The sequence below is a fragment of the Andrena cerasifolii genome, chromosome 10 (genome assembly GCF_050908995.1).
Source record: "Andrena cerasifolii isolate SP2316 chromosome 10, iyAndCera1_principal, whole genome shotgun sequence".
Classification (NCBI taxonomy): Eukaryota; Metazoa; Arthropoda; class Insecta; order Hymenoptera; family Andrenidae; genus Andrena; species Andrena cerasifolii.
The window spans coordinates 2,694,583-2,712,958 of record NC_135127.1 but is presented as its reverse complement, the minus strand read 5'-3'; the positions used below and the strand labels follow the sequence as shown (position 1 = coordinate 2,712,958).

General features: G+C 42.1%; 2 protein-coding genes across 4 annotated transcripts in view; one reads left to right on the top strand and one right to left on the bottom strand.

Moving 5' to 3' along the window:
• Positions 1–18,376, top strand: part of Bru3 (CUGBP Elav-like family member bruno 3) — a 516,822-nt gene that overhangs the window by 64,946 nt on the left and 433,500 nt on the right. The gene's annotated exons all lie outside the window — the stretch shown is intronic.
• Positions 14,509–18,318, bottom strand: LOC143374174 (uncharacterized). Its single transcript, XM_076822103.1, has one exon. The coding sequence runs from the start codon at positions 18,316–18,318 to the stop codon at positions 14,509–14,511; it is 3,810 nt and encodes a 1,269-aa protein (XP_076678218.1).

The following is an 18,376-nucleotide window of genomic DNA, read 5'->3' as shown; positions in this document are numbered from 1 at the left end:
AACTCGGAACACCTGTCTATTACACTGTGGTCTAGCCTCAGCGTGAATTCACGCCGCACCAGCAGAGGATTTAATGTCATCTCAGTTTGCAACAAGTTTGAAGATCACGGACAATCTAACGTAGCTGTGCGTAGCATCTCTCTTCCCCAAGAGAAGAGTTTAAAACCGCACGGGTGGTGTGCTTTAGACGACATGGTATATCAGAACGTATCGCTTGTTAATTGCAGGACAATGGCACTGACGTGATACGTATGTACCGCCCGCACGTCTAACGCATTCCTCAATGCACAACCACCAAACCATCCCGACATTTGATATTCCCCTTCCTATTGCTATCCTATTCTCCTCCTGCTCGCGCGTCTATGCAAGCATTCAGCCCTTTCGTCTCTTTCTTTCCTTCCTGGACCACTTATACGTCGAACAGACAGGGGGCAAAGGCACAGTAGTCTCTCGTTTCCTATTTTCCAGTAATTCCACATCGCTCCACATGAACCGTACGAACATGGCAGACCTTGCCGACGCTCGCGCTCGCAAAGCTATCATACAGAAAATGCTGGCAATATCTAGAATGGCAGAGCTGCTGGCTCATATTTAGTCACGGTGCTTCCAACTACTTAGGGTTTAATTTCACACCGGCCTAAGGATTTATCTTCGAGGATGTTGCGAAAGTAGTTCGAGACTTTTACGAGTTCTTATGTCTGCATTTGACTCATGCTAATTGTCTACGATGCGTAAACTGATGCCATGTTTATGCTTTGATCACTCTTGGGTTGTATTTTTCGTTTTGGGTTGTATTTTTTTTTTGGGTTGTATTTTACGTTTCAAGCAATGTATGTTTCGTTGTATTTCTACAATGATGAGTTAAAAATGTTTCTTTTATTCCCATAAATCTTCTATTTGATTCGCGTTGTGGTATGTTTTCAACAGTCGCGTGATCTATTGTCGCGCCGACTTTATTTCACGCGGACTTCCAAAATTTACACCCATGAAATACGCACTTGCACTTGACAGTGACTTATTATTACTGAGAAGCGAGACGGAAACATCGCGGTGATACCAGCGTATTTTCTATACAGCCTCCGACAATAATAAAGTTTTAGGGGATGGAGCTCGCGGACGTCTCGTTCAAACCGTAAACACCCTGAATTATTATATACGTGTAAAAATAAATAACGGAAGCTTCTCCTCTGCCTACATTCTGCGAGATCCCTCGCTTATATTCAGTTAACGGTCCCTTGAAGAATGTCAGTCCAGCAGACAGCACGATGAAATGAAATAAGCTAGAAATATTTAATAAGTTTCCGTGCTTCGCCAGCAGCCCCCTCTGCAGTGCGCCCCTCTTGAGCGAATTTTTCTTTAAAAAGATTGTACATAAATTAGAGAGATTCTACGTTCGGCTTCTTGTTTCCCGTCTCGTCTGTCCATTTTCTGTTCTTAAGTATGCACACTCTTCCGCGCTTGCTTACTGTTTTCCATCTACCTCTGCAGAGGGTAAACACTGATCTCCGCTATCAAACACATGCACACGTACGTGCGTGTACGTTGCTTTCGCATTAACACATCCCGTGAAAAATGTTTGAACCACCCCCTGCAGCAAAATATTACATTTCATTTGAAACGTTGAGTTCTGCTGGAAACTCATTTCTTCTCGTTATCTTTTTATTCGACAAGGAAAGCTTATCCAACACGATAAATCTCGGACCTTATAGTCGACTCAAATACTCGTCAAAATATTGTTCGATAGCTTGGAAATTCAAACGATACTCTTTACGGGAAGTGGGAAACGTGGGATCATACATATGCAGAGCCGGCCGAGATTTCCATGAGGCTTTACAATGTTGAGGGCTCTTCTCCGTGTATAATCCCGCGCCCGTATCGGACAGAGTGTCGCATTGTGTCGATACAAACGCAATACTAAAATTCCAAAATGTTTGACCAGGATATTCATTATTTCATGGACTGCTGATACGTGCACGATGCATCGCCGATTCTGCCTTTGTATTCTTAGATTTAAAAGAAATCAGAATCACTAATTTTTGAACGGTGGCAAAAATAAGTTAAAGTAAATCTTCATTTTCGTCAGGAGGCCGAAAAGAGGCGAATATTTGTGAATTTTTTTTAAAGAAGCGGAAGCGTATATTTTTACAGAATTTTTTGCACATAAAAGAGCAACATTTGAAGAACATTTGGTAATTTTTTTGTAGAAAAATATTCACGTTTATAATAAAATTACAGGGCTGTAATTCGGCTCCGACATCCAAAAACCCTTTTTTAAAAAGTTGTTGTGGGGTGACATTTGGAACCAGATTATCTAAAATCAAAAAACAAAAAAGATTTCGGTAGTATATTAATATATCCTCCGGAGGGAATTACCGAAATATTAATTTAAAGCAAAATGGCGGCTACTTAAAATTGAAGTCCTGAGCAAAAATCACGCAAATATCACGATTTTTCAAAAAGAATTCACAAAAATTGGCTTCTCTTCAGCCTCCTGACTAGGTATAACCTTAAGCACTCAGTTTTTTCATATTTCTTTCTTCCATATTTCCCTTTTTCTTCCAATTATTTCACTTCAGTTTTGGCTTCTTCGCGAGTCTCCTTACCCCAAGCGTTCTCAAACATTTTATTACTTTATCATCACACGCATGGCTTGGTAGGTATATCTTCCTATTTAGTTATATTGCTGCACCAAGCTCCTTCCACTCTGTAATCTCAAGATTAAAATTTTTTAAACATATAAACTTATCGCTTACCGAAAGAAATATTTCCATATTATTCCTACCTCTTCAAAGAGCGTTACGCTCCAAGAGAAATAACAAAAGGAAAAAGTATGACGCAGACTTCGCCGCAAAGAATAAATGAAACTTTCATGGAACACTGTTGCGCACCTTAGATATTAAGTCCCAGAAACCGCTGGTCTTCTCTTAGCGCAGAAATTTTTCTTCCCGTAAATTGGCTTGTACCCGCAGATGTGTACCCAGCATTCCGTCCTTGATAAAAAATTCCGCGCCCAACTTTATCGCGGGAATTTCAATCTCGTCAAACAAACACTGATTGCACGAATGAATAAATAAATTCCTTCGACGGGAGTGATTACAGAAAGTTATCCGCGAAAGTTTTTTTTTTTCATGCCCGCATACGCGAAAGGACGATTATGAAAATATGAGGGAGAACTAACTGCTCGGAAGCACGGCGTGGAACCCGCGAGAAAGTTTAGGTCGCCGTACTTCTTCCCCGTTTCCTGCTTCTTCTGTATCTATACGCTCCACTCAATTCGAGCGTAACGTTGCGTAAGCGCTTTTACGATCGTGTTCGTGCTACGATAGCAGCCGCCCGTGCCACGCCGAGTTCTCGAGTCGTGGACGACTCCCCCGTTCGATTCCATCGTCGAATTTATCGACGGAAAACAACGCTCCGCTGGCAGGCCCCCCCTCACCCCTTCGTCGAACCCGCCGCCCTTTTTCCGTCCAGGAAATAGGTATTTCATCGGCGTTCAAATTGACTGCAAAGTCGTCAAAGTTACGATCGATTTTCCCCGATTTTCTGTTTTACGCCACGCCGCAAACAACAACCAATCCGTTGTTTTCTTCTCGTTCTCATTCCCATCGAATCGCCACGGGCGTTAATCTGTTACGACGCCACTGATGGCGTTCGTTCTAATCAACTGGCCTACCTTCCATTTCTTCTTCAGATGAAACAATTGGACTTCACATCTCATGAGGGAATCGTGACTCGGATTTTAGTAGAATGTAGTTGCAAAGGTATTAGAAAATGGAGACCAAGTGAACGCTCTGTGTTATCTTATATGGTTCAATAATTCTACAGACCTAATCTTCATCTCAGGGACCCTATTTCTAGGGTATGTTTGCTGGGGAATGAGTTAGCCGACAGTATTAGCCTCTTTGGCACTTCTATTGAGGCTTTTAAACGATCAGTGGTATCCTCTTTTAGTACGCTGAATTGGATCGCTTGGGGTATCGCCTTCAGGCATTCCTGTTTGTTGTTATTGTTTTGTTTGATTTATTGCTTTTGTAGTCTGTGCACTGTGGCATGTACTTTCTGTTGTCTATAATGGGCTAGTCCCGTCGAATAATAAGTAAATAAATAAATAAATAAATTAAATTTCTTCATTTTGAGGGCACCTTATAAGGAACACTATGCAATTGATGATGGAATCACGCAGATTTCTTTATATAGATCGAAAGTATATATCACAAAGGTCACGAAAATGTAAATTAAAGATGCTCCCAACAGCTGGTCTGACCTTGAAAAATCGGCAAAGGTGGAACCGGGGAAAAAAGAAAAATGAGGGAAAGAGAATGACAAATCTGTGTGTTCAAATTTAAATATCTCTATTATATGAAAACTAGCTTTAATACTCGGCCTCGTCCGAAATTTAGATTCTGATTTTATAAAAAAAAATTTTTTTTCTAGTTTTCTTTTTAAGTAGTCACATTCATCTGGATTAGTCAAGCATAATGAGCTGAGGCACATTTTGTGATCCCAGAGTTTATCGGTCGAAAGTTTTTAGGCAACAGACAAACACACAAACATATTAGAAGCTTTCTGCTTTATATATTAAGATACATTATAGTAAATGAATGATAATTCATTAATGATAGATAATTATTCGAAAAAATTAATGATAATAAATGATAATACTAATGATGTCAGTGACATGTTTAGACTGTCTCGTTGATCAAGGTATGAAAGTCATTGTGAAATTTATTATTGCTTCAGTCACTTTTTTAAACCTTTTTGTCGACAAGATTATCATAAATGTAATGGTTAATATTACCCACTGTTGTGATTTCATTAGTATTATCATTAATTTTTTCTAATTACTATCTATCAATCTATTATCAGTCATTTACTATAATGTATTTTCATATAATAGAGATAATTAAATTTGAACACACGGATTTGCCGTTCTCTTTCCCTCATTTTCTTTCCCCGGTTCCACCTTTGCTGATTTTTCGAGGTCAGACTTGCTTTTGGGAGCATCTTTAGTTTACAGTTTTATGACTCTTGTGACATATACTTTCGATCTATATAAAAATATCTGCGCCATTCTATCATCAATTGAATAGTGTTCCTTGTTAGGGATGCTTATGTCGAAGCAGCGCTCACCACTGGCGCTTCCAAGATGAGAGGGACTAGTAATTGTGATATATGGGAAACAATGTTGAAAGCGTGAATCCCGAGGAAAGCAGTGCAATTAAATAACCAGTAGCGGACGCACTTATTTCCGCCGATAGGATTCTTTGAGTCTTCTGCATCTATCAACACTCGAGAATTAATTAAATAACCAGTAACGGACGCACTTATTTCCGCCGATAGGATTCTTTGAGTCCTCTGCATCTATCAACACTCGAGAATTAATTAACCCTCCTAAAGGTAAAAATGTCGAGCACGGAAGTTACTCAAAAGCACATTTGCTATCAGGAAGGTAAGAGCCGTGGTCCCTTCGCGCGCAAGAGGAAGCCTCTGCATACCGCTCTGCCTCGTAATGCCACCAAAGTGACCTCCCTGGTTTAGAGCCGATTTCTCCAGGGAAAACACAGTACAACTGCTCTATCGCTGAAAAGATAGGGAAAGCAAACTAAGTGCAATTTAACATATATTAAAAACTAAGTACCTATATTTTGTTTAAGGGGGTATACCCGTTTGAACCCTCGGAAAATGTATACATTTTGTGGATTTTTTTACAAGTCAACGGTTTGATGCAGATTTCCCGTTTTTTAACTATGTTTACATAGTATTATGAACTACTTATAAAAAAAGTTTCAGTTAAAAAACTATCGTTTTTCGGAAGTTACGGATACATGTCCGAAAGTCTCTCGATTTTAGACGGCTAAACGGTGGCCCTAAAAACTCGCGCTACGTTCAACCAATTCACTTCAAATTTTGCATGCAGAATCATAATAAGATTCCGCATCGTCCAACGAAGGCTTTTTTTATTTCGATTCCCCGTTTATTATTTATAAAGGAAAAAGTTGGATTTTTCTCTTAGAAAAATTTAACTTTACATTTGATCTCTCACCATTTCTTTATTTTTCAAAATTTTCAAAATCGCCTTCGTTGGACGATGTGGAATCTTATTATGATTCTGCATGCAAAATTTGAAGTAAATTGGTTGAACGTAGCGCGAGTTTTTCGGGCCACCGTTTAGCCGTCTAAAATCGAGAGACTTTCGGACATGTATCCGTAACTTCCGAAAAACAATAGTTTTTTAACTGAAACTTTTTTTATAAGTAGTTCATAATACTATGTAAACATAGTTAAAAAACGGGAAATCTGCATCAAACCGTTGACTTGTAAAAAAATCCACAAAATGTATACATTTTCCGAGGGTTCAAACGGGTATACCCCCTTAAGTACCAGCGCTCCTTAGAGACTGATACCTAGAACATATTGTTATTGAAACGAGGCGCCAATTCGGCTGTGTTTATATCTGGTAAGCATTTATAAAAAACTGTTACGTATTCTTTATGGCAAAATAAACACATTTAAAAAAAAGCCTCGCAATGCCAGTTAGAGAGATACAGTGGTCTTGCTCATCGAGGGCTCTTTAGTTTACGAAGCACTCTCTGCACAGAATTCGTGTTCTGTGCCCTGCTGATGACGATGGGCGCCTCGAGTAGCAGCCCAGAGAAGCAGAAAAGAGTCTATGTCTGTGGAAGGCTCGTACGATCTAGCCCACACCCGCATCTCTGCGTATATCTGGGGAACGGTCCCGTTGCAAACGGCTTCGCGCCGAGCTTACATTTGCATATGAAAACCAGGAAGTCTCGAGGCTTGCCTCTTACGTACTCGAAGAACGAGGTTAGGTCGTGGCAGATACTAGGAAGAGCAACTGGAAGAGCAGAGAGTGAAGCTGTATCGCAGGCTACGACGGCACCAGCAGCGTCGGCAGCCATGCAGACTGCCTCTGCCTCTGCCGTCTTAAATATTCAATGGCGTCACGTTCTCAACTCGGCATGCAGATTAGCAACAGGGAATCACATGTTTCCGCGCCAGGCTTGATTTTGTATCCAATCCCGTCTTCGTTCCGCCTGATCTGCTCGTTGTCTGCCCGCCCCGCAACGTCACCTTCACCTTCACCTCCCATATTATTACCATCCGATATTTATTTATAAAAGTTCTTATAAAGGAATTGGGATTCTTACAAAGGAAATTTGGTATCTCAGACATTTCGTATGAATAAAATACCTCGTCGATCAAGCGCTTCTGACGTCAGGCTCATCTGACTTCTTAAATATTAAAGAAAAATCTATAAAGAGGTGACTCGTTCGAAATTTCGTTCTCTAATTATGTAGAAACCTCTCTGTACCCTTTCGTCTCGGATATGTCATAATTTTAGGTTGAATTTCGCTTCTGTACTTTATACCGGTTAATTTTCATTCGAAAATACTTGTAACAAGTTCTTGATACTTATGCCTTCCCTGGTCATTATACGCCCAGCCAACCGCTGACGCAGAAATGGCACGGCGAGGTTTGTGCCATTCGTAAACTGTGCTCACCTAAACAATCCTCCCCGTTATAATGCAATCCGAAAAGCTTTGTGCAAATGGCTGAGTGAAAGCAAAGCACAAGACGCTGCTGTTACGGGGGAAGGCAGGGAGGAAAGGCACAGTAGAAAAGAGAGGATGGAAAGGTAAAGTTACTTTATGTTTCTTAAGTTTCCTTTTAGCCAGGGTAACCCCAAGTCGACTGTTCAGCCCTGTAAGGTTACTCCATATAAATGCAAAGGGATCCACGGGTCTTTCATGTTGTTAACGTACATTTTCCCCTTCGCTCTACCTTCTCTGTACTCGCCAATTCCTAGGCTTTACCTCTGCTCTCGTCACTCTGCGCCCAAGAAAGCGGATACGAGTTTGTCGAAACCAGAAACCCATTAAAATCTGCAAAGGCGAACGGCCCGCACGAAAACGAAGGAAATCCAACGATTTCTTATTAGACCATGGGGAAGAAAAGAGAGCACGCTTCTGGCCCAGCCACTTTGAGACACCGTGTCGCGAGTGAATGAACATCTATCGAGCTCTAACGTTTGCTTCTGGGGCTGGGAAGACTGACGGTTAAATTGGATTAATATCCACTAGTCTGAAAGCTTCACTTTCATCACTTCTCGTTTCCTGAAACAGACATCCTTATTCTGTCAAACTGTTGGAAAATATTAGAAAAATTGACAGTAGCCGATGCTCCTTCAGAAAAAAATTTATCGTCATGTTGGATATATTATTAGGATTAGCTGCCTGTTCCCCAGACCTATGGGGCATCTATTTGTCCCTGTTTTCTTGGCTTTCGTTGTTCTCCTTGCAATGCTGCGTCGCCACTTTAGGCAACAGTTGTTTTTCCGCCGTGGATCTTAAGGTTTAATTACTACACCATCCTGACGTTTATTGCTGTTTCTTGCAGCACTTGTCGAGCCTAGGGGTGATTTTGGGTCGAGGTTCTTGAAGATGCCAGGAGGCCGGGCGAGCCGTAACGTGGCTCGAAGGTGTTCGCAGATGAATTTTCGAAAGTAGACACTTCGCGAAATTAGCTTCTTCCAGAAATAGACGAGAGTAGACCCCTTGCAGAAGACATCATTCTTCGCATACATCTGGATGTTATTGGACACATGACGCCACTGTCTACCAAATTATCTCACAAATATGTGGGTAAACTATATAAATGTCTTTTCTCTAAAGTATGCTAAAACTGCGTGCCCAAATCATTTTTACTCAAAGTAAATTTATCGTCACTTTTGGCTACTTTAATTGTTTAAGAACAGATGCACCAATATTTGCAAGTTCAATAAATAATCTAAAAATAAAACACAGGACATATAATAAAAATTAGAGGGTGAAGCTTCCTCAAACATTATTTATTCAAAGTCACGTATGGTCTATTCCATTTATCGAATAAGAACCCCGCTTCACCAGTTAGCGTTTACTTTTAAAGTCACAGGATATACATCAGGTTATTCGCGAAGATTATTCGGTACACGGAACGTTTAACTTCATTAAAGATTTGAGACAATAGCTTATATTTAAAGAAATATAAACGTCAAGGAGTGGTGCATTTCCCCTCTGCTACTGGCTAAATGGTTTAAGTGGCTCGATACATCCTCGAATCGAGTATATCGTCGAATCCACTTGCTCGAAAGTACTCGATACATTGTGCTCGCTGGCCACGGACCTATAATTGGCTCACCCTGCAATAAAGTTTCGTGTGAGAGCAGCTTAGATATCTTACGAACGACCCGTCAGTGATATAGTGACGATAACCCCCCCGATACCTATCCCTGGTTCGAGGTCCTTCTCACCCACTTACTCTGATTTACTACTTGAACGCGCAAAATGCGAGTCTGCTAACGGTTGCTTCCTTCAGTAAACTGGTATCGGATAAAATACACTTTTTCCTGTTACATTGCTTTATAAAATGTATATACCTCATGGGTAACTGCGACACGTAACATTTTCTGCTATCGTATCATAATAGAAAATGTTAATGACTTTGTATTTTATCGTGCCCTGCTTAGTGTGCCGTTATTCTTTCTACATAATAATTTTTATTCTTCGAAACTGATGTTTCTGACAATCATATTATACGTTGATACGTTTTATAAGTTTCAATACGTTTCAAGTACAATTCTTATTCCCCAAATGAGTTAGCCTAATAGATATTTCATAATCTAATCTCTAGCAATTTGATTAAGGTTTAATTTAACTAATGTTGTATTAGACCACTTTCCATAATTCATAGAATGAGATTATATACCTTAGTTAACACAGTTGCATTCTTTAGTGTAGTTGTAAGTTGACATATATGGCCATCGAATGTAGAATTAGTTGAATAGAAGTGAAGGGGTATAGTAAGTAGTTGATTGTGTACCTAATTCTAAGGCAAATAGAATACATAGGTACTTGCGTTTTATAGTAAGTCTTCAGTGTAGCAATCCTCGGTAAATGGTGAGCCAAACTTGTGGCATTAAGTGATTTTTCTTATGATAATTTCTAATCATTTTATTGGACATGATCTGCAAGTTTCCAGTATACATAACGTGTTGGAATCACTAAGTGATTTTGTATATCGTATTGTAATCGCTGTTCAGACTTCAATATTTGATTACTGTTCAGGATAAAGGAGCAAGGCATTACAAGTTCACCTGGCCCATAAAAATACAAACACTCGCAACGGTAACGGAATATCTCAGCGGCAACTTCTCTTTTAATTGAAAAGTCAACAGCGGTAAAAATAATGATGCTGCTCGTGCGATAAGCTTAAGGGGACCTTCCGGTCTAGAAGTCGATTTTTTTTATTTCATTTTTCGAATCTTCTACCTTTTATGGAATACGTGTTTAAAAGGATGTGTTGAAATTCGCAAAATTCCCGAAGTTATAGGCATTTGAGGCGCGTTTTTCAAACGGTGAGACCTGTATCTCCAAAAGTTATTATCCGATTCGACTAAAACTTTTTTTATTTTGAAGAATATACTTCTGGTGAGGATATATACCAGAAAAAAATATAAAAAATTGAAAATTTATAATTTTCTAAGGCGTTGAAAGGATGAAAACTATAGGAAAAAGTGATTTCAAACTTCAAGTGTCGTTGTTTTCTAAAAAAATGTCATATTTGTATTTTTTTCTGGTTTCCGTCCTCGACAAAAGTATATTCATCAAAATAAGAAAAGTTTCAGTCGAATAACTTTTGGAGATAAATCAATTTTTTGACGCCTTGACTTTAACGGCTCTCCAGTGCCGTCTGCAATGATTAATTATAAAACAAAAAATATATTTCTATAATATAAGACATCCTCAATACAATGCAAAAAGTCCCATTAAATTATATACAGTAGTTTTCCTTTAATTAATTCCTAAAGATCACCTATTTTTTGTGCTCTAGACCGGAAGGTTCCCTTAAATCTAAAGAATCACAACAAAAGTGACGCAAATGCGTCAATTATTTTTTGAATGCTAAGTACCCACTAATTTAATAAACATAGATTGCAACAAGTGTAAGGGAAGTAGGAAGATAAAGTGTTACTCGATTAGACTGCTGAGTCTTAATCAATTAAACTGTCTGGGCTGTCAACGAATATCTCCTGTCTGTTTTGGACACGAGAACAAAGTTTTGTGAGACTCACAAACATACCTATGTTACATTCAAGTAAATAATATTATTATTACTGCTAAGGAGCAACAAAGGTAATAATATTAAAGGTAATAATATTCACTTATTAAACTCTTCTCTGCTTGCAAATCATACTGTTGCCTGACTGCCAAAGATGCCCGACGAAGGTCACATGTCATGCTGAGGAAAGTGAGTGAGTTCCGCGTTAGCTATATACCGTTGAATCGCAAAAGTTCAGCCTTGTGGCATTGCGCGTTATTCACGCGAGTAAGTTGCTTTTTCCTCGTAGTTTCTAAACAGTAAGGCAACCTTTATGCGTTGCAACTTTCACCGAAGGCCGGCAAGAAGTTGGCGCGAGATTGGTGTCTAGCCGGAACCACCGCGGGAAATAATGCTCATATTTAGTAAAAGCGCGAGTTTAGGTCGAAGTAATAAAAATACAGGAACAACGGATTACCCTTTCGCAGCCGCAACAACTAATCACGGCTTAGCAGCTCGGGTAGCAGGCCCCGGCACCCTTTCCATCCTTCAATGTGTACTTGCCCTCTTGCTTCGCGGCTCGTTGCGCCTCTTAATTTTCCTCCGCTTCAGGGGCGCGCGCCCGCGCGCGCGCGCTTTACGCTTTGCATCCTAGATGATGAATGAGGGATTAATTCCAACACGGCCGCACTCGCAGCAAGAACTTCGCGATAAATTTAAAGTTTCTTTAAAACAATAAGTTCCGCCGGCAGAACCAAGTCGATACGGGGAAACCGTCATCTTTCATAATCGATTATTAACGAACGCACCGCCATTGAAAGAGGGAAAGTTTTCTACTCGTAAGGCCGGTCTGTGTACGTAACATAAAAGTACGTTGCCGTTGCTGGTGATGGACGAGCACCAGGTGCGGCCAGGCCCATGCTTAAGTCTCGTTCGATTAATCGATTGCGCCTAGAAATAGCCGGCTATGAAGATGGTAAAGTATGATGACCGTAATGTTCCTGGCGCTTCGCGTTCCGCTCGCTTTCATATTTATTTAGGTACTTGATACTCTCGTGTAACTCTTTTATCAAAACCCATTTAACAGTGATGCCAGTGTTTACACGCGTACCTGGCAATAATTCATTTCACCTCGCATCCAGCGGGCTTTACGCATTAGGCCTCGGGTAGCTGGATTGTTTTAAACGTAACGACGCCGACGTACCTACACAGACGGAATGCAGCAATATTCCAGGCTTTGCACCTCTTAGCGAGAACCAGTACATTCCTTCACTCTCCTAAACATTAATAAGAATAAAATAGGAACGTCTTTTTGCACGTAATCGTGTTAGTAGAATGCTGCGCAATAAATTTGATTTTCCAAACCGGCTTATACTTACTTCAAACTGTGTATATTGCAGCAATATTTTTGTGAACATCTATGTGAAACTTGTGTGTCATACTTCTTATATAAAAACCTTCGAATTTATCATTTAGAAAAGGGCTTGTTGCACTCTTTGTGGCCTAGAGATTATTGCAGTTTTTCCCGTGCATGTAAACTGTTTTATAGAAATCGAAAAAGGGGGAAATCCGTTGGTGCCAGATTCGGGGAGTATGGTGGATGAGGAACAACTTCCCACCCCAGTTCCGGATTCCCTTTTTGCGTTGCTATCGCCACAAGTGGCCTCGCGTTGTCGCGGATGTATATACAGGACAACCTTTCGATTCACAAGGGATGGTCTTTTAATTTGCAGTTCTTACTGCACTCTTTCAAGCTGCTGACGATATAAATCAGCATTGATAGTTGTAATTTGTTTTTAAAACACTAGTCCAGTAATAGGAAGTATGCTTATTGGCCTTCAAAAAACATATCTTGCAAACTCATTAATAATCACAGAAAATAACAAAATCTTTGATTTTCAAATAAGTCGAAAATGTCCCTTTCACGAGTAGGTGATCTTAAATGGAACATTAGAAGCCATGAAAGGGTCACGTTAATGAGAACAAACAAAATGAGAGCAAAAATAAAATCAATTGTTAAAATACACATAGAACTTAAAAATTAAATGCACCCTTTATTCCGCACGACTCGTTGGCCCTTTTCCCGCAAATTTGACTTCGGAACCAATCTTCTTTACTGGTAGCGAAGTTTTCTTTACAAACGCAGTAATCATTATTTTTAGAATTATTTGTTAACAGTCTCGTTTTCGTGAGCCCATGCTCGAGGCACAACAGTCGTCACAAGAACCTGAATCAGGAATTGAAATCTCACAGCTACTGGAAAGGGAACGGACGTCCCATTTATGTTTATAAGTGAGCATATTATAAAATACCCTAAAAACAAAAACAAAAAATTAATCAAGCTTACCTGTTATATATTCTCGTTTCAGGTGAATATTAGCTCTTTTAATGACATAAGACTTTCACACTTAGTATATAACTTTATTTCACAAACAGCCTCAGAAGAGTAAAGAAGCTTTTCCTTTTATACCAGAAAAGCATCAACCGCGGATTACTGATTTGTTGCGAGTGACTGGGCACTACTGTTGCCTTAAACAGGAAAATAATGTTCGCACGGCACACGCGTGAAAATTATAGAATTTTGCTTTCGAGGGTGTAAGGCTCGATTCACCGGTTGGTACGCGTATAAGCCGGACGATGTATCACCCGCCAAATTAATATTGGGTGACTGTTTAAATTATTACGTGTCGATTCTGTTCTGAACGATGATCTGAGAAGTTAGCTCTACTTGTGCTGATGTGTCCGAATGCTGACCTCATCAAAAACACCGAACCGTACTGTTCCCGAGCTCGTTGACTTCTGGTCTTGTCCACCTTTTCGATGTCAAAGGTGGACAAGACATCTGATTTTTGGGAGGCGCCAAAATGCCTGATTGGCTCAGCCTTGCTTGAAGAGGAGGAACCTTCCCTCCAAGATTTCGGTGATGGAGGAGGAATCCTCTCCTTCTTCGTGACGTAGCGCAGGGAAAACCGGACATCTGGCTAACAAACCTCGCTGGGTTGATCGGCCGGAGCCTCTCGCCGGGGTCGCGGTTTATGATCGTATTGTCCCGCGAGTCAGCGGTGGTCGACGGTATGTACCGTTTTGAAGTTACCGTACACCACCCGCTGACAGAGCAATCAACGGGTTTTCCCAGAGCGAGGACGGTCGAAGTGTCCAAAAAAATAGCACGATGCCGAATTGCCACCTATTAAACATCTGGCAGGCAAATGCTCCCCAAGACTTCGACGGTAAGCAATTGCCTAGGAATAAGGGTCGCTGAATTTCTGCCTCGCTCTGAACCCCCCTTTGTTCCCGTAAGACGGAACATGCTCCCCCCGTTGAGAGACCCGTCGATCAAATACATATACCATAATTGGATGAAAATATGATACTTAAAGCTACGATGCTTATTAAATTAAAAGTCTTTGTTTATGCGACGAGTTCTGTTTCGTTGTGGACCGGAAGCGGCGCGAGTTGCTTCACGTTGCGACGGTAAACACCGCGGAATGTTCGAACGGTAACAGTCCGTACGATGTCGTCTTTCCCGGGATGAACCTTCTCGATACAGCCGAGATGCCACTGTAGGGGTGGAAGCTGGTCATCCCTAATGACCACGATGGTGCCTTCCTTGATCGTATGGGAACCCTTAATCCACTTATGGCGCACGTTCAAGTGGTTGATATATTCCTTATGCCACCTGGACCAGAAGTCCTGTTTCACCTTCTGGATGTGTTGCCAATTTGACAACCGGTTGGTCGCTGTTGCCTTGAAATCGGTCTCCGGTAGACTCGTTAAAGAATTACCAATTAAGAAGTGACCAGGGGTTAAGGCTATAGGATCATTGGAATCACAGGAAAGAGGTGTTAGAGGACGAGAGTTTAAAATCGCCTCGACTTCAATAACGAACGTATTGAACTGTTCGAACGTGAACAGTTCTTCACCAACAACGCGTTTTACATGGTGCTTGAAAGATTTTACCGCAGCCTCCCAAAGTCCGCCAAAATGAGGCGATAGAGCTGGCATGAAGTGCCACGATATTCCTTTGTCCGCCAGGAAATGTTGTACCCTTTCGTTTTTCAGGAGGTCTTCGTGAATTTCGCGCAATTCATTATTTGCGCCGATGAAATTCGAACCGTTGTCCGAATACATGTTACGGCACATCCCTCGACGCGCGATTAGCCGTTTTAACGCCGCGATGAATGCTTCAGTCGTCATGTCACTGACGACCTCTAGATGGACGGCTTTCGTTGCGAGGCATATAAAAACTGCAACGTAGGTCTTTATACGAGTGCGATTACGGAAACGTCGCTCCTTAATATAGAATGGACCGCAGTAGTCCACGCCGCAGTTGTAAAACGGTCGGGTTTCTGTGACTCGAGCGGCAGGTAGATTGCCCATGACGTAGTCGGTGACAGGTGGATTCACGCGGAAGCATCTAACACATTGCCGAACAATTTTTCGCGTAGTATTTTTTCCATCGATTGGCCAGTATGTTTGACGAACGGCGTACAGAGTCGAGTTGATACCTGCATGGTGAAGCTGTAAATGAGCTTCGCGAATGATGAGCTCAGTGATACGGTGTCCTTTCGGTAGGAGAACCGGATGTTTTTGTTCGAACGGCAAGGTGGAGTTCTGTAATCGCCCTCCGACCCGTAATATTCCCTTATCGTCAAGGAAGGGATGTAACGGCAAGAGCTTACTCTTCGGATGTAGTCCTGCTCCGGTCTTAAGATGGTGAAGGTCTTGTGTGAATGCGGATGATTGCACAAGTTGTACCACACGATCGTTTGCTGCGTGTAATTCTTCCACGGTCAGAGGTCCCTTAAATCGACGAGGTAGTCTAAGCCGCAGGCAATACGCGATGATTCGTCGGAGGCGAGACAAACTTGAATAACGATTTAAGATCTCGTCGCTGTTAATCGTGGTGGTTACAAAGCAGGTAACACGTTTGGTCTCTGGAACTTCTTCAACGATTTTAAACTTTGACTCTGGCCAAGCCGATTCGACGCTTGAGAGCCATTGCGGTCCGTGCCGCCAGTTGGAATCGTGAAGAAATTGTGTCGGTGATTGTCCTCGCGAGAGTAAATCTGCCGGATTATCGCAAGATCTAACGTGACGCCATGCGGTGATGTCGGTTTTCGATTGTATTTCGGACACTCTATTCGCGACGAATGTTTTTAGAGAGGACGGTTCTTTCTGTAACCAGTTCAGCACGATGGTAGAATCGGTCCAAAAGATAACTCTGTCGAGTTCGCGTTTGATGGCCTCTCGAACAGTGGCATATAATGAAGCCAGGAGAATTGCACCGCATAGTTCTAAACGAGCGAGACTTATCGTCTTAAGTGGTGCTACACGAGATTTCGCGCATAGTAAATTTACGTTTATTTTACCGCGTTTGTCAATCGAGCGTATATACAAACATGCTCCATATGCCTGTTCACTCGCGTCACAGAACCCGTGAAGTTCGATCCTACGCGTTGCGCGCTGTGTAACGTTTCGACCGAAGGATACATTATGGAGATGTTTAAAATCGTTCGCGAATGTTATCCACTCGGTGTGGAGGCTGGCTGGCAATGACTCGTCCCAGTCCAGTTTAAGATGCCAAAGACGTTGCATCAATATTTTCGCGACGACGGTAACCGGAGCGAGTAACCCTAACGGATCGAAAATTCTCGCGATGCTGGAAAGAATCGTCCGTTTCGTCACCTTCGTGATAACGTGTGGGTCGACGGTGTACGTAACCGTATCGTTTCGCGCGTCCCATGATACCCCGAGCGTCTTGACCGTTGAATCGCCAAAGAATTTCGGATGGATCTGTTCTTCCGTCAACCCATCGAGAAGTCGCGGTTCGTTGGAGACCCATTGTCGGATGTTGAGTCCTCCTCGCTGAAGCAGGCCGATGACCTCGTCGCGTAAATTCTTGGCTTCTGCGTATGTGTTGGCCCCGGTCAAAAGGTCGTCGACGTACATGTCCCGCTTCAAAATGGATGCCGCCCTTGGAAATGAATCCTCTTCGTCGTCCGCAAGCTGGTGGACACATCTTATGGCGAGATACGGTGCTGAAGACAGTCCGAACGTGACTGTGTTCAATTCGAATGTCGCTATTTCGTTCCGTTCGTCTCTCCACAAAATGCGTTGATAACGACGATCCTCTGGTCTAATGAGGAATTGGCGGTACATTTTTTCGATGTCTCCGGTCAGCACGTATGCGTACATGCGAAACCGCAGGAGCAAAGCAAAAATGTCATCTTGGATGGTCGGACCGATCATTAGTGCGTCGTTTAAAGATAGGCCGCTGCTCGATTTCGCGGAGCCGTCGAAAACCACTCGAACTTTTGTAGTCGTGCTCGAGGGTTTTATGACCGCATGATGTGGCAGGTAAAAACCGTCTGAATCGCGTGTTTTCACCTTAGTCATATGACCAAGCGAGATATATTCTTGTATCACGGACGAATATTCTCTTTGCAGCGATTTGTTACGATGAAACTTGCGTTCTAACGAAAGAAACCGATTGTACGCTCGCGAACGAGAATCTCCGATGGATTGCTTCTTCTGATTAAACGGTAGCGCGACGAGATAGCGTCCTGATTCGTTCCGTTGGACGTGGGCGGTGAAGTGATCTTCGCAGTCGCGTTCCTCGGATGATAGGTATCGCTGCTGTGGTCCTTCTTCGATGTCCCAAAATTTCGAAAGATCGAAATTGACGCTGGTTGCAAACGTTTTGCGTTGTATATGCGGCGACGTTGACAACACGCTCCCCCCGATGATCCATCCTAGCTGTGATTTTTGTAGGATAAGATCAGGCCCGTTACGAGGGGAAAGATCGATTTGCCCAACGCTAAAGCTCGCGAGCGAAGGGCCGGTGCCTATCAGCATATCGACGGATGCTGGGCGGTGGAAATTCGGGTCCGCTAATTTCAAATTTGCCGGAATCTTAAACCTCGTGCGATCGATTTGAGTGTCCGGTAAAGGTCGCGAAATCCGTGGTATCACAAAAAATGTAAGATGACGTTGAAAATCCGATAGTCGTGACTTTATGGTGGTAGAAATTAATTTGTTCGTCACGGTATTTAGTGCATTTAACGCTTCGATGGCCACGGAAGCCCTTTTGCACTGAAGATGTAATTTCGACGCGAATTCTTCGGTGACGTAATTCGCGTCAGAGCATGTGTCGACTAACGTTCGACATTCGATCGGTCTCTGCTCGTGATCTAACGCGTGAACGATCGCGGTAGGCATGATACCGTCGGCCGATGCATTAGCGACTAGGGCGGTTTCTCGGCGGTCACGTTTCCGA

Excerpts from the sequence above, each read along its gene's own strand:
- LOC143374174 (XM_076822103.1), bottom strand. The coding sequence starts at position 18,318 with ATGCCTACCGCGATCGTTCACGCGTTAGATCACGAGCAGAGACCGATC.